The sequence below is a fragment of the Molothrus aeneus genome, chromosome 24, assembly GCF_037042795.1.
Source record: "Molothrus aeneus isolate 106 chromosome 24, BPBGC_Maene_1.0, whole genome shotgun sequence".
Classification (NCBI taxonomy): Eukaryota; Metazoa; Chordata; class Aves; order Passeriformes; family Icteridae; genus Molothrus; species Molothrus aeneus.
In genome coordinates, this window is record NC_089669.1 from 1,406,137 (window position 1) to 1,431,483 (window position 25,347).

General features: G+C 53.1%; 2 protein-coding genes across 3 annotated transcripts; both read left to right on the forward strand.

The window, feature by feature from the left end:
- The first annotated feature begins 37 nt into the window (after window positions 1-37).
- On the forward strand, window positions 38-11,780 carry PHTF1 (putative homeodomain transcription factor 1). 2 transcript variants are annotated; one of them, XM_066565242.1, is made up of 18 exons: window positions 38-157; window positions 222-278; window positions 354-423; window positions 1,036-1,194; window positions 1,529-1,688; window positions 1,967-2,092; window positions 2,893-3,052; window positions 3,914-4,096; window positions 4,177-4,254; window positions 6,222-6,431; window positions 6,750-6,878; window positions 7,304-7,576; window positions 8,106-8,237; window positions 8,360-8,446; window positions 8,851-9,006; window positions 9,395-9,490; window positions 10,078-10,203; window positions 10,546-11,780. In XM_066565242.1, the coding sequence occupies exons 1-18, from the start codon at window positions 119-121 to the stop codon at window positions 10,564-10,566; spliced, it is 2,262 nt and encodes a 753-aa protein (XP_066421339.1). In that variant the 5' UTR covers window positions 38-118; the 3' UTR covers window positions 10,567-11,780. The 2 variants fall into 2 exon arrangements, with proteins under 2 accessions (XP_066421339.1, XP_066421338.1); XM_066565241.1 differs by having other exon boundaries at window positions 222-423.
- A 1,140-nt stretch (window positions 11,781-12,920) lies between these two features.
- TBC1D22B (TBC1 domain family member 22B) lies at window positions 12,921-25,219 on the forward strand. The gene is made up of 13 exons (XM_066565413.1): window positions 12,921-13,037; window positions 16,740-16,796; window positions 17,714-18,033; window positions 18,818-18,997; window positions 19,471-19,541; window positions 19,929-20,057; window positions 20,457-20,522; window positions 21,370-21,484; window positions 21,937-22,043; window positions 22,366-22,441; window positions 22,725-22,852; window positions 23,083-23,178; window positions 23,541-25,219. Exons 1-13 carry the CDS (start codon window positions 12,982-12,984, stop codon window positions 23,667-23,669), a joined length of 1,530 nt encoding a protein of 509 aa, XP_066421510.1. The 5' UTR covers window positions 12,921-12,981; the 3' UTR covers window positions 23,670-25,219.
- Window positions 25,220-25,347: the final 128 nt, after the last annotated feature.

Consider the following 25,347-nt stretch of genomic DNA (forward strand, 5'->3'; position numbering starts at 1 on the left):
GGGAGGGGGGGCGGCAGGCGGAGCCAGTCGAGTGCCGGGCGGTTTCCAGGGTAACGGGAGCGGGGTCGGTGCCGGTACCGGGGTCGGTGCCGGGGCCGCGCCGCTCCCGCCGCTCCCCATGGCCTGTCGCGATGCCATTTCATGGTACCAGAAGAAGGTGAGTGCGGCGCGGGGCGGGCTGGCGCGGGCCCGGCCGTGCCCTCAGCCTCCTCTCCCCTCAGATCGGGGCCTACGACCAGCAGATATGGGAGAAGGCCGTGGAGCAGACCCAGATGAAGGTACCGGCGGCAGGGGCGGGGGGAGCGGGCTCCGCGCCCCTCGCCGCTAACTCGGCCGTGTGTTCCGCCCCGCAGGGCTTCAAGAACAAGCCGAAGAAAAAGGGGCACATCCAGCCCGATCTGATCGACGTGGACCTGATCAGCGGTGAGCGGTGCTGGCTCTGTTCGTTCCTCTCTGGGACAGGGATGGCACCTGGAGCGCCTGGAGCTGGGTCAGAGCAGGGTTGGGTTGGATATCAGGAAAGGTTCCTCCCCCAGAGGGTGCTGGCGCGGCCGCCAGGCTGCCAGAGCTGCAGGAGAACACTGCCAGGGATGCCCAGGGTGGGATTGCTGGGGGTCTGTGCAGGGACTTGGCGATCCCTGTGGGCCCCTTCCAGCTCAGGACATTCCCTGGTTCTGTAGGTGCATCCCAGCTTTGTGCAGCGTGGGGAAGCAGAGCCTGCCCTGCTGCCAGGGGAGCCCCTGCTCGTGGGCACTGAAACCCTGAGAGCAGAGCAGGAGCAGCTCGGGGTGGCTCTGCAGGAGTGGTTGGGTGGGCAGGAGTGGAAGGGTCAGAGGCAGAGCTGTGAGAGAAGACAAGGAACTGCTGTAGCTGTGTCTGCTGGGACTGTGTAGCTTTGAATGGTGCCTGAAACTGGGCTGCTGTCACCCCCTGCCCAGCCCTGTGGCAGGGCTGGGGCTGCCCAAAGGGGAAGTCCAGCAAGGGAGCTCTTGTGATTCACAGTTAATGATGGCTCGTTTCCCCTTTAATTCCAAGGCTCTACCTTTGCCAAAGCCAAGCCTGAAATTCCCTGGACATCGCTGACGAGGAAGGGAATTGTGAGAGTGGTGTTTTTCCCCTTGTTCAGCCAGTGGTGGATACAGGTCACTTCCCAGCGCATTTTTATGTGGCTCTTGGTGCTCTACATTATGCAAGGTGAGGGAACAGGCTGTGCCATAAACCTTCTCCTGCAAGGAATGTGACATCAAAGAATGGATGTGGCTCCTGGGGAAATGGGTTAGGGGTGGACCTGGCAGTGCTGGGGGAGTGGTTGGACTCAGAGGGCTTAGCCAAGCTTAGTGAGTCTATGATTTTGTAGTCCATAACCTAAAGTGTGAGGATCTTGTCTGGAACCTGCTTAACGTGCATTTCACAACGTGTGGCACTAGTAATTGCAGAAATTAAATAATAATACAACAAAGCAGAATAAAAACAAATAGTTGAGACAGACTCTTTAATTTTTGCCTTGGTGCCATTTCCCCCTTTGCAGTCGTAGCAGTGGTGCTGTACTTCATGGTGCCTGTTGTGAGTGCCAGTGAGGTGATGGGACCCCTGTGCCTTATGCTGCTGCTGGGGACAGTGCACTGCCAGATCGTGTCCACGCAGGTGAACAGAGCTGCAGGGAGCAACGGGCTCAGCCGGCGCCGCAGGTGAGCACCAGCAGAGGGCCCTGGGGGGCTCCCAGCTGGGCCTGGATCCAGCTTTCCTCCCTCAGGTTGCTGCAGCAAAGATTCCCTCCAGATTTTGTCCCAGTGATGCTCTGACGTGCTGGGGGTATTGGCAGAATTTTTGTATCTGGAAGCCAGTATTCTGCATGGCTTCAGAAAAACAGCATCCTAAAAGCTGCTCAAATCTCATTCAGATATTTTTTACAAGTCCTTAAAGCAGCTTCTTACACCAACTTCATTCTCCTTGTCTTAAAACTCAGGAAGTTACGCAAGGCTGTGGGTGTGGATGGGAACAGTTGGTGCTCCCCTGACAGAGCCAGCAAGGAAGAGCAGTCTGGCTCTGCAACTCTGCTGACCAATTTATCCAGTCTGCTCTTCCAGAGGAGGTACGTGGTCCCTGCTGGGTTTGTGCTGCTTGTGAGCAATTTGGCACCTGGAGAATGAAGGCACAGCATGTGCTGTCACTGACATCCCCACTGCCTGCCAGTCTTTTTTTGACTTAAAACTTCCATGGTAATGTGGGAAGCTGATTCCTCAGGAATATTTAGTATGTCCTTATTAGATCATATAAAATTAGCCTGTATAAAATTAGATCGTGTGAAACCAAGTGTGAGATGAACTGCAGAATGTGGTGGAGCTTATTTTTATTTATCAGCTAAGTGACCTTGTTTGAGTGAGTGCTCAGATTATATTGCTGTTTTAGGTGATTTCCAAAAGCAATTGTGGCTTCTGGTTTGGACAGTTGACTCACTTTGGCACCTTCTTCTCTAAAAGTAACTCAAGGAAAAGGAGGAGAGATTGTATGGGATAATATTTCATTGTTTTCTCCTGTTTTCCCAGGTGTTTTTCCTGGTGAGTTTCCAGTTCACAGATGCTTTCTCTTCATGAGGACTTTTTACTTTGTGAATTGCTCTTATGTTTTGTAAAATAAAAATAATGAAAAATTTCTCCTTGATTTAGAAGTTTTAGGATATTATTAGAGTTACAAAAGGCATGTTGAGTGAGGGTGAAGCAGATATAAATCTTTTTAACATACTCAGCACACAGAGCCTGTCAGCCAAAGAAAATTATTTATCCCTTAGGTATCTTGTTTGATGCTGCACCTGTGTGACAAGGGAAGACCAGAATGTTTTACCCCAAAGAGTTTTTCGCTGGCAAAAGCATTTAATTGTATTTTCTCTCCTAGGAATAGAAGAGTAAAACTGGTAGCTGAGAAATGGACTGAAACAGAAAGTGCTGTGAGTGCTATGGGTGATGGCATCAAAGCCAGACAGGCCAGATCTGAGCACAGGCTGCTGCACTCCAAAGAGAAAAGTAAACTTTCTGATGGGGAGAAGAGCCATCAGGTACTGCCAGGGGAGATCCTTTGAAATCACAGTTTCAGTGTGTTCTTTGTGTGCCACAAGTGGGTGGGTATTTAACTGTATGGTTTGGTCTAATACAAGATATTCCCTCCTTCTGCTGATCTTTGCCTGCATTAACCTAGAAACCCCTTTCTGCCTCTCACTGAGCAGCTGAAAAGGTGCTGGTACTTTCTTTTCATAATCATAGAATAGAATTCCAGAATAGTTTGGGTTGGAAGGAGTCTTAAAGCTCATTCCACCCCCTGCCATGGGTAGGGACAGCTTCCACCTTCTCTCCTTGAGAAGAGAGAAAGAGCTAAAGCATCGTGACCTCTCTTGAAAGCTTTGAAACATAAAGATTTTGGGAATTACTCTTGAGTTTCCTCTGGGCCAGTGGTGTGTCAACTCCACATTAAGAACTTGGAATAGATCCTGTGTGGAATTCTGTCATACTTTCCATCCCACCTCCTCTCTGTGAAGGAGTTTGGTAGGGGCAGAGCTCGGTGTAGGGGCACAGCCTGGGATTTTGGGTTTGTTACCCCCCAGCTCGTAGATACATCTGGGCTTAAGGTGCTGGTAAGGCACAGCCAAGAGCTGCTGCTGCTGCATCCTCCTCTTCCTGCCCTTCCCCAGCTCCAAATCCACCCACCCAAAATTCTCTCTCGTTACTTCTGGGACAAGACAAGAGCAGGGGGGAGGAGTTAAAATCTGTGAAGTCTCTGATGCCAACAGAATTCTGGTTCTCTGGGGATCATGTGCTGCCTCTGCAGGCATTGAGGGCTGTGCCAGGGGGGCAGCTCTGCCCCTGAGCCTTTGATGGGACTCAGGCTGGTCCTTGGTGTGGCCTTGGCTGTGCATTTGCAGGAGGATGGCACCAACAGGGACGGTGTTTCTGATGAGCTCTCGAGCGAGGAGGATGCTGAGGATGCCGAGGCCGTGGCACAGCGGCTCCTGCTGCGCCCCAGCATGGAGGGGGCTTCCAGTGACAACAGCTACGAGGAGAAGAAGAGGAGGCCTCTGCTTTCTCTCAACCAGGCTGTCTCACAGGTACCCAGGTGGGATTAGTGCTGTTCTCCACACCTTGTTTTGCTGTGGATAATGAGGTGGTTTTCCTTTGGTCTTGGCAGGTCAAGCAAGCCCTGAAAGCTGCCAGAGACTCTGACAGTGTTGTGGAGTCTGAACTGGAATCCACATTGTACAGGCAGGTATGGCTGTAAAGTCAGGAGAGGGAGCTTTCCCAGGCCTGACAGGGGTCACAGAATCAGAGAAAGGGGTGGGCTGGAAGGGACCTTAAAGCTCATCTCATTCCAACCCCCTCCACCAGAACAGACAGTTATGAAATGTTTGTGCTTCAGAATCCTCAGGTGCAAGGTGTGACCTCTTCCCTCCCTGCTGCTTGGCAGCCTTGGAAACCTTCACAGTGTTCACAGTCCTGATTGTGCTGCTTTGTTAAACAAAGCACAAACTAACAAACAAACAAACAAATAACTAAGTAACTCTGTTGGCAGCAAAGGACAGTCCAAGCTACCTCTAATTGCTCCTGCAATTGCTGTTGTGGTTGGGAGGCAGTGCTGTGCTTGCAGCTTTTAAGCTAATAAATTTTGATTTTAAAAATCACAGACTATCCTGAGTTGGAAAGGACCCACAAGGATCAAGTCCAACTCCTGTAATGAAGGAATAAATCTCTTCTGTGAGAATACACTCAGTCACTTCATTACTTTGGATTTTTGCCCCTATCTGAAAATAAAATATAAATATGTGAATATCAAGTAATAAATATGGAGATATATAAATTAATACAAAACATAAATAAAATATTAAAACAGATTATGCAAAAGGCATAAAAAAGAACATTTTTGTATTAAAATGAGTACATCAGTTTTTATTTTGTAGGTTGGGAATGGAGGTAGGGAATTAATGGGCTCTGTGTGGTATTTATATTATATATATTATATATATAATTATATATTATATATATTATATATATATTATATATATTATATATTATAATTATATTATATATATATTATATATATATATATCTGTCTGTGTTTCTGGTGTAGACATGCTTTTTCTCCAAACATTGTCTTAAACCATTTCCACCATGTGGGTGCAACTGGGAGCACTCAAAGCTGTGGGAAGCTGGGGGAGAAGAGGAGGAGGATGACGATGAGGAGGAGGATGACGATGAGGAGGAGGATGACGATAAGGAGAAGGAGGATGATGAGGAGGAGGATGACGATGAAGAGGAGGATGATGATGAGGAGGAGGATGATGATGAGGAGGAGGATGATGATGAGGAGGAGGATGACGATGAGGAGGAGGATGATGATGAGGAGGAGGATGACGATAAGGAGAAGGATGATGATGAGGAGGATGACGATGAGGGGGAGGATGATGAGGAGGAGGATGATGAGGAGGAGGATGACGATGAGGAGAAGGATGACGATGAGGAGAAGGATGATGATGAGGGGGAGGATGATGATGAGGAGGATGACGATGAGGAGGAGGATGATGATGAGGAGGATGATGAGGAGGATGACGATGAGGAGGAGGATGACGATGAGGGGGAGGCTGATGATGAGGAGGAGGGGGAGGCTGATGATGAGGAGGATGATGATGATGAGGAGGATGACGATGAGGAGGAGGATGACGATGAGGAGGAGGATGACGATAAGGAGAAGGATGATGATGAGGAGGAGGCTGATGATGAGGAGGATGACGATGAGGAGGAGGATGACGATAAGGAGAAGGATGATGATGAGGAGGATGACGATGAGGAGGAGGCTGATGATGAGGGGGAGGATGATGAGGAGGAGGATGATGAGGAGGAGGATGACGATAAGGAGAAGGATGATGATGAGGAGGAGGCTGATGATGAGGAGGATGACGATGAGGGGGAGGAGGATGATGAGGAGGATGATGAGGAGGATGACGATGATGAGGAGGATGACGATGAGGAGGAGGATGAGGAGGATGATGATGATGAGGAGGATGACGATGAGGAGGATGACGATGAGGGGGAGGATGATGATGAGGAGGATGACGATGAGGGGGAGGATGATGATGAGGATGACGATGAGGAGGATGACGATGATGAGGAGGATGACGATGAGGGGGAGGCGCTGGTTGCCCAATCCCCGGTGGGGCTGTGACCTTTGCCGTGCCGCAGGACCCCCGGGCGTGCCTGAGCGCGGCGCCGCGGAGCTGCGGCGGGAGCCGGCGGGACTCGGAGAGCACCCGGCAGGACTCGGAGACCGAGGACATGCTGTGGGACGATCTCCTGCACGGCCCCGAGTGCCGCTCCTCGGGCACCAGCGACAGCGAGGAGCGCTCCCGCAGGGACTCCCGCAGGGACCCCAAGGAGGACGTGTTCCAGCAGGTTGGTGATTCCCAGCCGGGAGCTGGGAGTGCTTCTCCCTCTTCCCCTGCCTTCCCAAGCGTGAGTGGCACACGAGGATGCTGTTGGTACAAGGTGAGCAGCCTGGATGAAGCCAGAGCCACACTGGAAATCTGAAATTATATCAGTGATTCATGGTCAAGTCTATCCCTCCCCTCTGCAGGGCTGCTTATCCCAAAACAAAGTATTTAACCCAAAATGGAATATCCCCCTCAATCCAAATGTGTTCTAGGCAAAGGTGTTACTTACAGCAGGACAGAAAGAGCTGAGCCAGCTTTTGCACTCCTCTCTCTTTTCTAGAACCATCTGTTTTGGCTGCAGAACACCAGCCCAGCATCTGCCAAAGTGAGTGCTCTGATCTGGGAAGGGAATGACTGCAAGAAGGTGGACATGTCCGTGCTGGAGATCAGTGGGATCATCATGAGCAGGGTAAGGGAGCTGTGTGGCATTGCAGCCTGTCCCTGGCACTTCACAAAAGGAGCACCAAAATCCCTGGAAATAGCTACACGTGCAAATATTAAGGGCAGTGTGACACTGGTCCCTCCCCAGCTTCAAAGATGGTTGTCCCACGTGTTCTTACTGAAAAATTGCCTAACCCCCAGTTTAGGAGGTCTCTTGAAGACTGACAAGTGCTGATTATCTCTGATTGTCTCTGCAGGGTGCTGAAAGTGGGGAGTTGGTTATTTGGCTGATTGGTTTTGGGTTTGGACTGAAAAGGGGGGGATTATTTTAGGCTCTGTCCTGTGAAGGGAAGGGGAACTGACTGGTTGTCTGAGTTGGTGCTACCACAACAACAGGCCTTTTCCTTGATGCAAACCCCAGGTAATCATCCCTTTTTTATTCCTGCTTGCCAGGTTAATGCCCACCAGCAAGGAGTGGGGTATCAAATGCTGGGGAACATCATCACCATCGGATTGGCCTTCCTGCCATTCCTCTACAGACTGTTCCGCACGGATAACCTGGAGCAGCTCTGCTCCATCTCTCTGATGGAGCTTCTGCACATCTTCTGTGGAGCCCCTATCAGCACCCCTGTGCTCATCCTGTCTGCCATCAACTTTCTGGAAAGGCTGTGCTTAACCTGGATGTTTTTCTTCATGATGTGTGTTGCTGAGAGAACCTACAAGCAGGTGGGTTTGAAAGGTGCTGGTGCCTTTCAGGAACCTGGACAGCAGGAATAAAAATGGGATGATGACCTTAAAGCTCATCTCATCCCAGCCCTTGCCAAGGTCAGGGAGGGGGGTCTGGGAAGGTTCTTATTGATCAGTCACAAATTATACCTGTCAATAGCATTCCTGACTCCCGTGTTCCCCCCTTACCTCTCCCCAAGGTCTTACTCTGTGCCCTCTCTGTTGCCCAGAGCAGCTGTGGCTGCCCCGTCCCTGGAAGTCTTCAAGGCCAGGTTGGACAGGGCTTGGAGCAACCTGGGAGAGTGGAAGGTGTCCCTGCCCATGGAAAGGGATGGAAAAAGATGAGCTTTAAGATCCCTCCCAATACAAACCAATCTGGAATTCTATGAAAACATCTGCTGCTACAGGGCTTGAGCACTCAGGTCTCATGCTGAGCTTCCCCAGTGACTCTTTTTGCCAGGTACCACTGAGAATCCCAAGCAGTCTGTTCTGTTTGACACTAATTTATGGCGCTGGTTTTACCTTGCAGAGGTTTTTGTTTGCCAAGCTCTTTAGTCACATCACATCTGCTCGGAAAGCCAGGAAATACGAAATCCCTCACTTCAGGCTCAAGAAGGTGGAGAACATCAAGATCTGGTTATCCCTTCGCTCCTACCTGAAGGTGAGTCCTGATCTGGGGTTTGGCTATTGCAGAGTGCCAGTGGCAGTGGCAGTGCCAGCTGTTTGTGGTGAGTTTTGCCTGCACACCACACCCAGCCCTGACCCTGTTCCTTGTTCCTGCAGAGACGAGGGCCCCAGAGGTCTGTGGATGTTGTGGTGTCCTCAGTCTTTTTACTGGCTCTTTCAATTGCTTTTATCTGCTGTGCCCAGGTGAGATTTTAACCTTTGTGGTTTATAAAGTAGGAAAAACCCTTCCAAGTGCTGGAAGCTTTTCTTTCACCAGCCTGCAAAAGGCTTGGCTGAGACTGCCAGAGGGACAAGGAAAGGCACTTCATTGCCTGTTAGTTGGACAGAGGGAAGGGCGAGGAGGAACAAGGCTCCTTTTCTGAGCAGAAAGAAAAATATATCCAATTCCAAGCTAAAGGCAGGTTAGAAATGAGACCTTTCCCTGTAAGCCCATCTCAGGAGTGACTTACACTTCCTGGGAAGAGCTGTCAGTGGCTGTAGAGCACACAGGGCTGGGCAGAGGAGGAGCAAGGGCAGTGCTTGTGCACTTGTCCCAAGAACAGGCACTTAGTCAGTGACATTTGGTGCTTTGTTTTCTCCCCATACAGGTTCTTAAGGGTCACAAAACCTTTCTGAGTGCAGCTTACAACTGGGAGTTCCTGATGTGGGAGGCAGCACTGCTCCTCTTCCTGCTGCGTCTGGCATCTCTGGGCTCTGAGACCAACAAGAAATACAGCAACATTTCCATCCTGCTCACTGAGCAGGTAATTCCCTTCAGCTTGTTCTCCCCTGGGCTTTGTGCTTTGTTTGGATATAATTATTGTATTTCAAACCAGCTTAAATACTGGAATCAAACTTTAAAATGTAGAGATCAACCCTTGTGTTGGCCAGAAGGCAACAAAGCACTGGTCAGCATGGGAGGGATGAGCTGGTCCTGTTGGGCCAGACTCAAACTCCAAAGTTCTAGATTATTTTGGTCTCTGGGTTCATGTGTGGTAACCAAAACAATTGGAAAAGAATTATGTTATCAGTGCTAAATTCACTGCCTCAGGAGTGACAGCAGACTGCAAAAAATGGCTCCAATTTCCCTTAGTTAGGAATCAGTTGGCTGGTGCTGGAATATCAACCCCTGGCCTATGGTGTCTGTCACAGATAAACTTGTACCTGAAGATGGAGAAGAAGCCAAACAAGAAGGAGCAGCTCTCTCTGGTGAACAATGTGCTGAAACTGTCCACAAAGCTGCTGAAGGTGAGAAGCTCTGCCTGAATGGCTGGGTTTTCTGGCAGCAGGGAGTTATGGCAATGCCATGTGGCCCTGCCCTTCCCTTGGCTCTCTGACTGAGTGCTCACAAAGGGGATTTTTCAGTGCTGCTGCAGCTGTGACAGGAGAGGGAGCAGCACAAGGCCACAGTGGGTAACTCTTGATGAGCAGTGGTTTAACTGAGTGCTGGGAACTCTTGATGAGCAGTGGTTTAACTGAGAGGAGAGGCTGGGGTGAGCACAGCTTCCCCTGCCCGCTCCAGTCTCATTTTCCTCCAGCAGCTCTGATGCTCCTCACTGCCAGCAGCAGGGAGGGGTTTGGGAAGGAGTGAGCAGAGTCTGGGAGTCCCCAGATTGGGCTGGGTGATTCTGCAGCCTGGAGTGTCAGCTCTGGGGCAGCTGGGGCTGCTGCAGAGCCTCTGGATTCAGCAGGAGATGTCTCTGGAACACTGGAAATTCAATCTAAGAAAGGACAGAGGCAGCCCAGACTGCTGGAGTGCCAGTGCTAAGCTAAAAGTCAGAGGATGAATTCTCTGTACTGGGGAGTGCTAATGGAGCCTTGTCCTGTCACTGCAGGAATTGGATAGTCCATTCAGGCTGTATGGACTGACCATGAACCCACTGATCTACAACATCACACGGGTTGTCATCCTCTCTGCTGTCTCAGGAGTCATCAGTGACCTGCTGGGATTCAACATCAGAGTAAGTGTCCCTGTCCCAGGCAGCAGAACAGCTCTGGGCTCACCCCTGGGGCCACAGCCCTGAGAGCAGCCTGGGATTGCACTGGGGCCCAGACACCAGAACGTGCTGGGTGTGTCCCCACCTCCCTGAGCCAGGCTTGGGGGCAAGGACAGGGCTCCCTTCAGTTTCAGTTCCCTGCAGGTGAAGCTGTGAGAATCCAGGGTTCCTCCCTTTATCCTCCTGTGGCTGATCCTGAAACTGGAGCTCACTGAGCAGAGCAGGATGGGCAGGAGACACAGAATGTCACTTGGAGGTGAAGACCATTCCTGTTAGACTCAAACTCAGTTTCTTGTCTCTTTGCAGTTATGGAAAATTAAACCATGAACTGGCAGAACATCAGCCCCGGGCATCTCCACCAGCCACCAGAGAAGAGAACCAGCAGAAAGAAGAAAACTGACAGAAATCTGTAATTCCAATTTTTAAACAGATTTCCCAGTGTATGCATCAGAAGTTTTCTTTCTGCTTTACTGCTCTACAACATCCAGAGTGAACTGGTCTCATCAGTGATGCCATCCCATGGCATGCACAGAAAAACTGGATTGATGGGGCCCAATGCTGGCAGCTGGCACTGAACCAGCAGGAGCTGGTGTGGGACATGAAGCACTAAAGCCATACAAGAGCTGCAGCTGGGGGGCACCAGTGGCTGTGCCTGGGGCCATGGTTCTGTAAACCCTGGACCCTGGGCATGTGGCAAGGAGGGATTCAGCCCTCCTGGCCCAGTCAGCCTTCCTGGGGCTGCACTGGAATATTCCAGGTGGGGAATCCTTTGCTGCACTGAGCTGGCTGTGCTGAAGAGCTTTTCTTTCCTGAAAGCTCTGTGTGCTCAAGGCTTTGCCTCCATCCTGAAGCACCCCAGGATGCACCAGGTGAAATCCCCTTCCCTGCTGCCAGCCCAGCAGCACCCAAACCCTGCTGGGGGTTTGCGCTGCAAAGAAATTATTGAGGACAGTGGTTACAGGAGAAAAACCTTTCAACACACACTACAGGCAAAGTGTTCATGAGCTGGAGAATGCTTTGCCACATCTGCTCCCTGGAATACTCAGCTCCATCCTGTCCTGGCTGTGACAGCAGCTCTGCTCCATGGTGGGAGCAGCTGGGGAGGAAATCTGGGGGGAAAAACCAGCTTTGACAAAGACTTCCTCAGGTTCATGTTCAGAAAGGTCATGGAGAGCAGGAAAACATTTGAAGGCTTCTGTAACATTACCCTTCACTGGCTCCAATGGCTTCTATTTATTAGTAGTGAAAAGAGCAAAAACTGAGGAGCTTCTCATTCCATCACAGGAGGGTGAAATGGCAGAAGAATTTTTGGTAGTAAATTGTTTACAGCTATTTTATCTGCAAGGAAAAGCTGTGAGATGTAAAAGGAGGTGACATTTTTATATAGCAAAATGTGCAAATAAACCTGCAGGACAAGCACTTCATCATTGCCAACGGTTTCTACAGCACCTGATGATTTTTATACCATCTTTTTAAACATCTGTTACTGGAATGGGGGGTCAAGGAAACATCCAATAATAAATTGCATTTGTTTTCCAGAACAGCAGCATGTTTGTGGGTAAAACCTGGCTCACAGCCCTGAAAGCCAACCGAGAGCCTGGTTTAGACAGTGCAGAACCAGCAGGTCATGAACTGGAGTTGGGTTTTAAGATCTTGGTAAAAATAATGAGTGATTTGCAGGTGTCTCTCCAGTCAGAACCTCGGGAGCCTGAGTGAAGGTGCTGTGTAATAGGCAAATATTTACAGCCAGCACATCCATCCATTGTGTGGCATTCCAAGGCCACGTGGATGCAGGAAGCACAGAGGAAGGTTTAGGGAAGGGGAAATCCCACCCGGGTAGGACTTGTGGTTCAGGTTTTGTGACGTTCTATTTTGTACATGTATGTGGTTTTGTTTTTCATTTATTTTTGCTTTTTTTTGCAGTTCTTTGTTCTGCAGGTGTTTGGTATTTGCTATGGGATGGCAGTAGGAAAATATTTTATCCCCTAATTTGCATATACAATAGAATATTTACATAATTACTCATTAATAATTATTCTTCAGTGCTCCATATGGGAGTAAGTGGGGTGGAGAATAATAGTAATAATATCAGAGGTGTTACTCCAATCCGGAGCACTATTTATGGGCTTTATGCACTATAAATAAAAGGAAGACAGATAATAGCGTCTGGTGCAGAAAATGCCACGCTGCCTGGAGGCAATTTTTAATTTATTTATTTAATTTATTTCATTCTAAAAGTCTGAACAGAAACAGTTCCTGTGTCAGAGCGAAGCAGCCACTTCACCGGACCTAAAACGCCACACGACAGGGGAGCGGGATCCAGGGCGGGGATGAAACCGCGCAGCGAATTCCCTGGAAAAGCAGAAATGCCAAAATCCCAGAAAATGTCATTCAGCACCCCCCTCCGGCAGGAGCCGGGTGGTGCCGTCCCGCGTCCCCCCCGCGCCCCCCATGGTATCTCCCGCCCCTCCAGCGTAGCGGGCCGCGCCCCCCGTGCGCGTCACGGCCGTGCCCGCCTGCGATTGGTGGATCCGCGACGCCTCGCGCGCAGCGGCCAATGGCGGCGCTGGGCCCGCCCGGAGCCAAGATGGCGGCGCCGCGGGCTGCGGGCGGGCGGGCCTGAGGCGGCTGCGGGGGCCGCGCCTTGCTCCGCGCCCCGCGCCGCGCCGGGGCCGGCCGGCCGGGGGTCCCCGCTCCCCGCCCGGGGCTGGCCGGCCCGCCGCGCTCTCCCCGCCCTCCGCCATGGCGGCCGAGAGCGGCAGGCAGTTCTGGAAGCGGAGCGCCAAGCTGCCGGGCAGGTGAGCCCCGGGAAGGGGTGCGAGGGCCGCGCCCCCCGCGCTCCGGCAGGGAAGGGGCGGTGACCCCGCCGGGTTCGGGGCTGAGGGTACCCCGGTAAGGCTCGAGGATACCTGGAGGATCTGTCCCGGCTGCGGGGCTGAGCTGGCTGGGGTTCCTCCCTGGAGTAGGGGGGTGCCGGGGCCCCCCCAGGCTGTGGGACGGGGATTTTGCTGTGGAAGGTTCAATGTGTGGGGGACAGGGGCAGGGTCAGAGCTGCTCCCTCACCTGTGGGACCAGGCAGGCGGTGTGGGGGCTGCGGGGACCCCTGTGTGCCCCATGGCAGGCAGGGTGGAGGGATCAGGGTGCCTTGGAGGCCTCTTGGGGGTAGGCTCAGAGCCAGGGCTGGGCCATCTTCCTTTCCAGATACTGAGAAAACTCATCCTTCCGAAGTCCTGAGGGGTGTCGGCTTGGCTGGCAGCAGCTCTGTCCCAGAGGGGTGTCCCTGCTGAGGCATGGAGCCCCCCATTCCCCTCTCCTGTGTGGGATGTCGCTCCTGCTCAAGGGGAAGGACTGTGAGGGCTCTGCTTGTACCTCCCCTGCCTCAGTTCCTCTGGCTGTGATGCCCTGGTTCCTCTCAAGGCACCTCTCAGGGATGGGAGAAACAAGTGAAATGTGTGATTGCCATGGTATTTAGGAAGAAGAGGCTGGTGCTGATGAAGGAGAGGCTCTCTATACCGCCTTGGGAGCAAGGCCGACATGGAAAGAGGGCATCAGCTTCTCTGTGGAGGCTTCTCAAGTGCTTTTCCTACCTGGTGCTCCTCACTTTTGCTCTCATTTGCCTTATCTGAACCCTGCCCTTCGCCTCGTGGGGTATGGGTGCAGTCTGAAATGCTTAGTTGGTTTTAAATCCTGCTGGGCCAGTTAAATATCTCTTTCTAAAGTGTTTTCACTCATGTGCTTGTCACTGTGCAGCTCCTTCAGGTTGGCTGGACAATCCATGTCTGTGTAAGCAGAGGGAGAGCAAGGAGCTCTCTGTTCCTCCTCTGCTGCCCCTGTGGGAGGACAATCCTGTGCTTTCCCTGGGTTATTTCCCGACTGCTCCTGCCTCTTACCCGAAGGTGTCAGCCCTGCTCTCAGCTGGTGGTCGTGGACAGCACCTCTCTTCTCCTTTTGGTGACTTCTGAGCTTTTCCTTGGAAGCACAAACCAGGTGAACCGGTCTGGCAGCCGGGCCTGCCCCAGCCACTCTGCAGGGGGAAGGTTTTGGCAGTGCTCCCCCCTTCTCCTGCCTGCCTGGCAGATATCCTGCACCCAGGAGCCTCGTTCCTCCTGAGTGCTGCCTGTTTCCAGGGACAGTCACCCACAGGTGCTCAGCAGCCTGACCCCAGCGTGGAGGTGGGATGTCCTGCGTCCATGGTCACCAGACATCAACCTCCCTTTCTTCTTTTTAGTCTGAGCTTTCAGAGACCCTCCTGTGCACATTCTTGGCTCTCTCCTTTCTTTCCCCTGGCAATCTGGCAGAGAGAGGCTTTGTAGGGGGGGGACTTGGTTACTGTGTTAGTTTCCTTTTCCATGACACTTTGTGTGTTTGGTCACTTAGTTCTATTAGCTTTTATTTGCTAATAAAGTTGATTAGCTTTTGGTCCCTGTAGATCAAGGGTGGATTTTAGGTATAAGTTTAGAACTGGTAAATGCTGTTTTGTTTTTCCAGTGCTATCTTGTGGTTTTTTGCACTGGGAATTCTCTGCCTGGTAATTTTTTAGGGATGTGTTGGCTGAGTGCTCTGGCATGTTGTCCTCTGTGATGTGTTGTTTATTCCTGCTCTTTAGAGAGATGGGCAGCCAGGGTCTGCTGGGGTTATTTAGATGCTGTTTTAAAAGGGGAGAAACAGCCTGCTGGAAGTAAATGTGTTGTGTGCCCAGAGGGCAGTGGTGTTTCATGCTCTGCTCTGCTGCAGGGTCAGTAACCCACACCCTGTGATGATCCTGGAGGTGTCACACAGGGAGCACAGCCATTGTCCCTCACACCATTGGTCACTGAACATCCAGGGAACAGGAAATGCCTGTCCCAAAGAGATTAAACTGGGACAGAACTGGGGACTCATCCAGTCAGGCTGGGAGCCCAGCTTAGATCAGTTCTTGTTGGGGAGTGTGGCTTGTAAGACTTCAAAAAGAGCTGTGTGCAGGGGGGACCCTCTGCCATTGTATCAAACACTGATCCAGAACCCCAGGAAAGGGTTCCCTCCCTTCCCCAGCACTGGCTGCTCTCCCCTCCTCTCTCTAACACATCCTTCACTGGTCTTGTGAAGTCCAGGCCTTCCCAGGTGAATCAGAGCAGTTCCCCTGTGGGTCCCTGACAGGGAGGAGGAGCCTTGGCTGGATATCCTGGGACACTGAGCTTGGTTCTGGGCATGGGAGAGGCTCTGCTGGCTCCTGTCCTGCCACAAGTCACTGGCAAGCAATGCTGATCTGGAGGGCTTGTTCTTCTTACTCCTCATCATCTCTTTGCTATGTCCACCCATGGAGGTGCCTCTGCTTAATTGCAGTCTTGACTTCCAATTGCTCATTACTCATCACACTCTGTCCTAGGCTTAATCCTCGATGGATAAACTCAGGGAGGACTTCCAGCCACGAGGGACAGCCCCTGCAGTGGTGAGCCCACCCTGGCTGGGCTGCTCCCCCAGGATCTCTCTGTGCTCTGGTTATTTCCAGCCTCTTCCCTGGCTCTCTGCATCTCTCCCCTGCCAGCTGGACCTGTTGCTTTTGCATCCTCAGCTTGTTCCCAGCTGCAGCAGGCTGCCATCCCTCCCCTCCATGGCTGGGCCTGCTGGTTTTACTGCCGGGCACCATCTGCAGCTCCTAGAAACCAGGCCAGCTCTATTGACCCAAGAGAAGCTTGCTCCTTGTGTGCCAGCTCTGAAAGGGCCTTTGTCTGTGCCATGGCATTGCAGGACTTGTTTTCCAGAGGTTGTTTCCCAGGGTGGGGTGGCTGGGAATAGTTCCTCTAATGCAGGTGATAACTCAGGATCCCTGTCTCACCTCCAGAGTCTGTAAAAACAGTGATGAGCGTGGTTTTAGTAGCTCCTCTCTGAGGTGATGCTCCCCTTGTAGGGCCTGGAGCCCTCAGGCTCCTTGTCCCAAGGAACCAGGGACCAAGATGTGGTGACTCATTTCAGGCCACATAGGAAGTAATTGATTAAACCAGGATTTGGACCCGAGTCAAACCACGCATTGTTACCAGGAATTCCTTCTCTGTGGCATTGGCTGTGATCCTGAGAGCCAGCATGGGCTTCAAACCCTTGAGTACATTTAGGGAGGAGCCCCAGTGTCACTGCCTGGGGTCCTTCCCTGTCCCACAGGGCCTGGGAGGGTGAGCTCCCCAAACTGGGGAAGAGAACAAATGTCACTGTGTGCAGCAGGTAGACTGAGACACCTGGACATGTGGGGTGGTGCAGGAAAGAGCAGAGCTCAAATCCCAGCTCAGGCTGGACCGGGCCTAAGAGTTTAAACAAGGCTTCTCTTTGCTACTGCAAAGAACAAATCTTCATCTGCATGTGGCACTTTGGATCTAAGGCTTGTAAGTTAGAAGGGTTCTGAAGCTGCTTTTGGGCTTTTATTCAGCTCCTGATAGCAGGCAAGAAGCATGACCCCAGTTTAGGCTGAGATTATTTGTAGGACCGCTTTTTACAGCATTTTGGATTTCTTTCTTTCCCCCTTCGTGCAGCATTCAGCCTGTCTATGGAGCACAGCACCCTCCACTGGACTCCCGGCTCACCAAGAAGTAAGTGTTTGTCTCCTGGAGATGCAGCCACCAGGCCTGGCAGCTCTGCAGTGGGTGGAGGTCTCCAGCATCCCTGGCACTGTGATATTGCAACAGAGAAGGACAGCAGTGCAAGGGCTGTGGTGCTGCCTTGAGCTCTGTGAAAGCCTGCAGGGAGAGCTTATCTGCCCTCAATGGCCAGAAATCCATACAGTAACACCCACATCAAAGGAAATAGATTTTTTTTTTTAGCAGTGTCTGATCCTTCTGCTCCTATTTGGAGCTGGAGGAATTAAGGAAAGGGAGGTAAAGCTGCCCAGCAGCTACAGGGCTGGAGAGCTGCAGCAAGAAAAGGCAGAATTCCTGCTCTGAACTGCCTCCTTGTCCCTGTCCCGTGCTGGGTAGTGGGGAAAGTTCCCTGCTGCAGGTGGTGGACTTTGGCTCCTGCAGCTAAAGAGTAAATTCCTTCTGTGCCTGAGGAAAGAGCCAGGCTGGTCTGGCTGCTGGGAACAACTGCAGCTGTTTTGGGAGTGTCCATGGAAGGAGACCTGCTCTGTCTGCCTCTGACATGCCTCTCTCCAGGCTGTAAGACCTTTCTTGGGGTGTTAATCTACCTGTTCTGTGTAGGGTAGGGGGGGAAGGCAGAGCTGGAGCAATTGTACCTGTCTCCCGTTCACCCTTCTGAGCCAGGCAGGCTGGCACCTGTCCAGCTGTGTGCTGCCACTGTGGCCTCAGAGACTGCTGTCCCAGCAGCCTGTGACAGCCACTCCTGACAGCAGGCAGCCCAGAGAGACTGAACATCTCCCTTAGGTCTGGGAGGAGGAACAGGGAGACTGGGAAAAGGGATTGGCTGACGGGAGTGAGGGCGTGGGGAAAGGAAAGGAAAGGAGATGAGCTGCTCCCACAGCAGGGCTCTGATCCTGCTCCTCTCCTCACAGCTTCATCAAGGACCGCTCCAAGGCCGGCGGGCTGCCCATGAAGAGCAAGAAGGCCTCCAGCTTCCACGAGTTTGCCCGCAGCACCAGCGACGCCTGGGACATCGGCGACGACGAAGACGAGGACTTCTCCTCCTCCTCCTCCTCATCCTCCTTGCAAACTCTGAACTCTAAAGTGGCCAAGGCCACGGCAGCGCAGGTTCTGGAGAACCACAGCAAGCTGCGGGCCAAGCCCGAGCGGTGCCAGCCTGCCCTCGGGGACCTGCCCACCAACTGCAAGGTCATCAAGTCCAGCAGCGAGGCCCAGCTCTCCAGGACCTCTGGTAAGAGCCACCTTCAGGAGCAGCCTCCTGCTCCAGTGCTCTCTTGCTTGGCCACTGAACTCAACTGCTTCTTGCTACTCCCAGTATGGGCAAGAGGCTGTGACACAGCCCGTAAGCACAACAGAGGCTTTTTCTTCTTTTGGTATCCTGTACTCCAAGGAGCCACTTTCAGAGGCCTGGCTTTAATGCTTGTGTCCTCAGCTGCTCAATGTCTGCCCCAGAGTATTCCATGCTCTGGCTGCTGAGTCAGTTTTGAGATCTGTTAGGTTCTTGCTGGGACTTGCTCACTGTTTGTTTCACAGTGGTTTGGTGTGGTGCTCTTAGCAAAGATCTGGGTGAGGTCGTGTTGACACGGGGAATTGGGCAGCAGCAGCCCCTGCTCACTGCCTTGCCTGCCTGTGCAGTGAGAGTACCTGAGGAGATGGCACTGGCAGCCCATCAGCTCCTCTCTCTGCACTGGCAATCAGCTTGGTTGGTGTTTGCATCTGGTGAACAGAGCAGATCTAAATCTTAGTTGTGCCTTGTCTCCTGTGTCTTACCCACGTGTGGAGGGAAGTCTGGTCCACTTGCAGCCAGGTGCTTGGATGCAGGGGGAAGGAAGGGAGGCAGAAATGGGTGTAAGTGGTGGAAGAGGCTCCACAGATGCCTGTGAACTGCTGATCCATTGGAGTGATGCTGTTCTGAGGGATAGAAGGGTGGAATCTGCAGCCCCTGTGGGGGTGAGGTGGGGTTGGAGAGGTGGAACCTCCATGCCCGGCTCAGTGCAGCCTCTGGTCCTTGCTAGAGGAGTCCTGTGTGCGGAGCCCCCTGCAGAAGCAGCAGTCCCTGCCCCTCCGGCCCGTCATTCCCCTCGTGGCTCGAATCTCTGACCAAAACGCCTCCGGGGCTCCCCCTATGACCGTGCGGGAGAAAACGCGCCTGGAGAAGTTCCGGCAGCTCCTCTCCAGCCACAACACCGACCTGGGTGAGTGGGGCACGCTGAGGGTGGGCAGGGCAGGCCAGAAGGGGCTGCTGCCTGCATCAGGTCTGCTTCAGGGTGGAAAAAATCACTGCCTGCAGTTGTACCAGATGGGTGTTTGCAGGAATCGCCCTGCTGGCAGATGGTGATGTCCTCCAACCCCTCCCTGTCTGTCCCCAATCATTCTCCATCTTGCACATGATGGTTGGGATCACTGGGGGCTGTCTCTGCATGAGAACTGAGGTCCTGGCCCATTGGTGACCCTGCAGCTCCCTGTTCTGTGCCCGAGCTGGGCTGAAATCTCCTCTGCTGTCCTGCAGCAGACCCACATCCCCAGTCGTTGCTAGTGTGGGAGCCTTCCTGGAGGCTCATTGTGTCCAGAGCCTGCAGGAGCAGACTGGGCTTTCCTCTCCTTCTAGGTGTAGTGGTGCCTGGACGTGCCTAGGATCTAATCCATTGCCACCACTGTCCGTTTGCAGATGAGCTGAGAAAGTGCAGCTGGCCTGGTGTGCCCAGAGAGGTGCGGCCTGTGACGTGGAGACTGCTGTCAGTGAGTACCAGAGCCTGGGAGGGCTGTGCCCCTCAGGGACAGTGCTCCTACACCTGCTGTGTCCCATAGCCAGCTTTGCTCGTGTGATCAGTGCCCAGCCTCCAGGTGAGCTGTAGGCTTTTTGATCAGGGAGTGCCATTGCTGCATCCTCTTGGAGCTCAAAGCCCAGGCCGGTGTGGGCACTGCCTGGTTCACTCCCTTTTGGGGAACTGAATCTCATGAAGTTGGATTACTCCAAGCTCAGGGGCTAGGAAGGCCAAATTCCATCAAAGCTCTCTCCCCATCTCCTGAGTTGTGTGCCTGATGTTAGTGCACAGCTGGCAGGGTTTTTTCAGGGTGCTGAGGAAGCAGAGGAGGCTCTGCCCTGAGCTGAGTTCTCCCAATCAGGGTTACCTCCCTGCCAACTCGGAGCGCCGCAAGCTGACCCTGCAGAGGAAGAGGGAGGAGTACTTTGGCTTCATCCAGCAGTACTACGACTCCCGCAACGAGGAGCACCACCAGGACACCTACAGACAGGTGGGAACCCTCCTCCTGCCCCTGCTTCGGGGATAGCCCTCTCCTCCCTCTGGCTGCTGCTTGTCCCCATGGGGGGGTCATGCCAGGGCTTGCTCTAGCTGTAGCTAGGAGGAGTCTTCTCTTTGGGGAAAAGGCACCGTGGTTCTGTCCTTGTTAGTTTAAGTTTTTCCTAAACTGATCTAACTTAGGAAAATTTCAGCTCTGAACTCCCTGCCTGCACGTAAGCAGAGCAGACTGCAGATGAATTTCTCAGTACAGCTGTCATCCAGTAGCCCTCACTGTGCTTGTCAGCTCTTGCCTGGGGGAACACTCATGGTGGATTCCCCTCTGTTCACCTGTGACAAGTTACTGTGCCCCTGGAAAGCACAGCTGGTGTGTGTAACCCACCTTCTTTTCCAGATCCACATTGACATTCCAAGGACCAACCCACTCATTCCCCTCTTCCAGCAGCCCCTTGTCCAGGAGGTAAGGGGGGCTGAAGCTCCTGCCCTGCACTTGCCATGGGATGTGTGTGTGGAGTGAGGCCAGCACTGCTCCTAGGGAGTTAACTCGGTGGGGAAACTTCCCTGCCTGACAGCTCCTGATGCAAACACCTCCTGGAACTGTCTGGTCTTGTCCCACGTTTCTGAAAGATATCAGACTTGGAGCTTGGGTGTTATGACATGATCTCTGCTTTGGCAAGATGTAGCCAAGCTGGTAAAAAAACTGAAGCTTTTGAGACAAATTGAAGGCATTTGAACCAGAACACAGGATAGTTCTGTTTTGCTTCAAAAGCTCTTTTATGGGAGCACCCTGGGCAGGAGTGGGTTCAAGAGGTGGCCAGGAGGTGTGGGCACCTGTCCTCTCTGCAACCAGGCTCAGTGTGTGTGTGTGGTGTGTCAGAGCATGGTGTCCGTGGGGCTGGGGCAGTCTGGGAATGCTGGTGGCTGTGAGGGAGGCTGCCCTGTTGCGAAGTCTCCTGATCTGTGGTGCTTTTCTGGAAGTGCTGTGCTGATTCCTCATCTTCCCACCTGGTGTTCAGCCAAGGAGGCTGCTCTGCCCTGTCCTGTGGATATTAAGCTGAGTCTTGAATAGTTGGGTCTGCATTTCTTCAGGCAGAAGTTTTGATGAGGAGCCTGGGCTGTCTTGGCTGGCCTGCATGTGGGATCTGTGCATGACACAGATTCTCTCCTAGGACTTTTATGCTTCCAACATTACCTTACTGCTACAGAAGAGCCTGTCAGTGCATGGTCTGCACTCCCTGAGCTCAGCAGTTATGCTTTTCTGCCTTCCCTTCATGCATGGCTAATGCAGGTACCTGGTTCTTCCCTAGATTTTTGAGAGAATCCTGTTTATCTGGGCCATTCGCCACCCAGCCAGCGGCTATGTGCAGGGCATCAATGACCTGGTCACCCCCTTCTTTGTTGTGTTCCTCTCTGAGCACGTTGGTAAGTGACAATTGCTGCTCTGAGCACTCTTGACTGTGGGATTTGAAGTGGTGTGAAATGCTGGCATGAGGAGAACTTGCTCTGCTGGAGAAGGGGATGATGTGCTCTTCCTTCAGAGTGCCTGGGCCTGGCTGGAGTTGTATTTTCACCTCTTGCTGTATCTCTGCTGTCTGGTTGCTTGCCAGGATTTCTGAGCCTCTGAAACTGGAAATGGGTCAGCTTAGCCCTGTTATTTGATCTGATGCAATGGTGTGACAGCAGCGTGGTGGGTGCTCTCCTCCCAAGGAGAAAAGGGAGGGAACTGCTGGGTCAGGAGGGCCAGAGCTGTATCTCCTGACTTGGAGAGTGTTGCAGTGCCTCCTGCAAAGCTTTGGCCTGATAAAGCCCCTGGGATTGTCCCATGTTCCTGGTGTCTCCCGTCTCTCTGATGCTCTTCCCTCTCTGTTTTGCAGAGGAGGATGTGGAAAACTTTGATGTGACAAACCTGTCCCAGGATGTTTTACGGAGCATCGAGGCCGACAGCTTTTGGTGCATGAGCAAGCTGCTGGATGGGATTCAGGTGAGCCTCTGGGGCCACGGGAATTCCTGTGTGGTTGTCTCCTCTCCCTGCCTGGGTGAGTATTCTGCATGCTCCAGCATTAGGGAGGTTTTGCTACTTTGGCGACTTTAGTTTCTTCACTGAATCTGTTAATCTGTGAAATCCTGGGGAGATGGCTGCTGTGGCTGTCCAGATGGCCCCGTCCTGACCAGGAACTCACAGCAGGCACAGTCCTGGTGCTCAAGAGCCCTGGCTCCTTGGCTCATGATAATCTCATCCCAACTGTCCAGCTGCTGATCTGGGTTTGTTGTTCAAGCTGCTGACCCAGGGCCTCTCCCCACAGGACAATTACACCTTTGCACAGCCAGGGATCCAGAAGAAAGTGAAAGCCCTGGAGGAGCTGGTCAGCCGGATCGATGGTAGGTGACACGGGAGTGTGGTCAGGTTTGTCAGTGCAGAGGGAGAGGCCTCCTTTGGGACAGCTCTCAGGGCAGGGGTGGACACTTCTTACAACACTCATGGAACCAGAGCAGGGCAGGGTCAGCCAGAAACCCCCTGCTAACAGCACAGGGTGAGAAGAGAAGGAATTTGGGAGAAAAATACCTCAGCCTGAAAGTGTGTGAAAGCCACTGTGCTGTGAGCAGCGTGCAGGAGCTGGGGCACTGTGAGCCCCAGGTGTGTAAGTGAAATGTGCTGTTTCAGAGCAGGTACATAATCACTTTAGGAAGTACGAGGTCGAGTACCTGCAGTTTGCCTTTCGCTGGATGAACAACCTGCTGATGAGGGAGCTGCCCCTGCGCTGCACCATCCGCCTCTGGGACACCTACCAGGTATGCAGGCTCCACTCAGCTCCCTCCTGGCTTGTCACTGTCACTTGTGTCCCTGTCCCCACGGGGAAGAGCTGTCCTGGCACCAGCTGGGGTGCTGAGGGAAACAAAGCAGCGTGGCCCCGGGATGTTGGCAGCCAGATGGGTGATGGGTGGCCCAGTAGGACACCTGTGTCTGGGGGCTGTTCTCCAGCTGAGCTGCAGGAGTTCACCCCGAGTTTTGCTGTCCACAGTCAGAGCCAGAAGGATTCTCCCATTTCCACCTGTACGTCTGTGCTGCCTTCTTGATCAAGTGGCGGAAGGAGATCCTGGATGAGGAAGACTTCCAAGTAAGAGCCTGAGGTTGGGGCTGAATCCCTGGGGAAGGGAAGTAGAGGGGAGGGAATTGCTCTGGCTGGGAGCCCAATGTGGATATAGACATCCCATTCTAGCTCTGATCATAGTGTTTGCCCTCCTGTGTGCAGCTGTAACCCTCTAACAGCACCCTTATTCCAAGGGGCTTGGGGTGCTCCACTGGTTCAGATCTAGACCCAAGCACATCTTGATGTTGTCCCTGAGCCTTTCAGACCTGTAAGTGTGGTGAGCAAAAGTTACTGAGCGCTGCTGCCACTGCTCAGGCCAGCCCCAAGCCTGCACTGGATCTGTGCTCTGCCTTCAGCCTCTCCAAACTAAGCATCTTCCCCTCTTCCAGGGCCTTTTGATGTTGCTACAAAACCTGCCCACGATACACTGGGGTAATGAAGAGATTGGGCTGCTGCTGGCTGAGGCCTACAGACTCAAGTACATGTTTGCAGATGCCCCAAACCATTACCGCCGATAGGTGCCCACACTGGCTCCTCTCTGCCGTGCCCGCCCCTTGTCCTGGCCCGATCTGATCACTGTGGCATTTTTGTCATCCCAGCTCCTTGGACACTCCAGCCAGCAGCTGCTCTTTGCTGTACAAAGCTCACCTGAACTCTTGTCTTAACTCTGAACGTGTGCCTGTCTGCCACTCCGTGCGCCTGGATGTGCCATTTTGAGGACTCTCAGTATTTCACTCCGTGCTGGTGGCTCACGCCAGGAAGGGAGGCTTTGAGGGGCTCAGAGAGAACATGGGGGAAGCTTTACAGAGAAACTGAGCCAGAGACCAAGCCCTCCTGTCCTCTCCACTCCCTGTCCTGGGCTTGTCTGGCTGGGACCACGTCAGCTTTGCTGCCTCCCGTTGCCCTGCACCACCTGCCCCATCTGCTCCCTCCTCTCTTCTGCCACCGTTTGCGCCAAGTCCCAGAGGAAAATGCCTTATAGAGACCTGCCTGGCCACAGAATCCTTCCCCACCAGGGTGGCAGGGCAAGAAGTTTCTCTCAGGGCCTCCCTTCGCTCCGAGGGGCCAGAGACCCCCCCCAAGCACTTTGTGGGTTCACAAGAGAGTCCCTCGTGCCTGCCCTCCCTCCTCGTCTCCATCCTCTTGGCCTACCTCTCCCCCAGGGCAGCAGGGCAGGCACGACGGGGCCACGAGCGCTCCATGCACACCCACCTGCAATGCCAGCCTGGTGGAACTTCTGGTGACTGATGTTCTGTGAGTACAGCCCCATCCAGCTGTGGGGAAGGCACAGAGGGGGTGCTGGTAGGGGAGCAACATCTCTCAAAAAACCTCCTGACAACGTCCCCACTCCTCCGAGGCGTTCTGTGTATATTGTGTTCTTGTGTATATGGGTCAAAGATGTACAATATATGTCTTCTCTTTGTAGCAGATTTTATATTTATAACATGAACCCCTTGTTCTCCCCATCCTCTCCACGCCTGAGAAGGATGCCTGGCTGTGGTGGTGTAGGGTTTTGAACCACCCTGCAGTGCTGCCTCTGCCCGAGGTGTGACGCAAACCCAGCTCAGGGTTTGGGCAGTGGAGGAGCTGGGAGCTCCCAGCAGACGCAGGGGAGAAGCTGCTGGAGCCACAGGGCTGGCAGTGCCCCCAGGCCCTGCAGGGCAGGGCTGTGCCAGGGCTGCTCTGCAGGGAGGAGCAGGCCTGGAAGCAGCAGTGGCTGTCCCCAGCAGCCAAGGCAGCTCTCCCTGCTGTCCCCCACAGCCTCCCCTGCTGTGGGTGCTGTTACCTCCAGCAGCTGGGGCTGCTTCCAGGGCCATTCCCTTCCATGGGCAGCACCTCTGTGCTGGGCTGGATCTGGGAGGGCTGAGGGGACAGACCTGGGCCAGCCTGGGCTGCTCCCAGCACTCCTGCAGGGCCACCAGGGCTCTCCTGGCAGGGCTGGAGCATCCCAGGCCTCCACGTTCCCCTCCTGGTCGCAGGGGGGAGAGCAGCAGGCAGTGAGGCCTGGCCAAGGATGAGACAGGCAGAACCTTGTTGCCAATAAAACTCCAAACAGTATCTCAAGAAATCACTTTCCTAAGGTGGACTTGTTTTTCTCAGGCATTTGGACTTTGTGTGTGCCTTTTGTTGTTTATCTCTGAGAAAACAGAGTGGTCCTTAGTTTAACATCAACTAAAAAAAGGAAATAATTAAAAA

Coding starts and splice junctions, on each gene's coding strand:
- PHTF1 (XM_066565241.1), top strand. CDS start 119: ATGGCCTGTCGCGATGCCATTTCATGGTACCAGAAGAAG. Junction 9,491..10,077: donor TGTCCACAAAGCTGCTGAAG/GTGAGAAGCTCT, acceptor CTGTCACTGCAG/GAATTGGATAGTCCATTCAG. Junction 10,204..10,545: donor TGCTGGGATTCAACATCAGA/GTAAGTGTCCCT, acceptor GTCTCTTTGCAG/TTATGGAAAATTAAACCATG.
- TBC1D22B (XM_066565413.1), top strand. CDS start 12,982: ATGGCGGCCGAGAGCGGCAGGCAGTTCTGGAAGCGGAGCGCCAAGCTG. Junction 16,797..17,713: donor GACTCCCGGCTCACCAAGAA/GTAAGTGTTTGT, acceptor CTCTCCTCACAG/CTTCATCAAGGACCGCTCCA. Junction 18,998..19,470: donor CAGCCACAACACCGACCTGG/GTGAGTGGGGCA, acceptor GTCCGTTTGCAG/ATGAGCTGAGAAAGTGCAGC.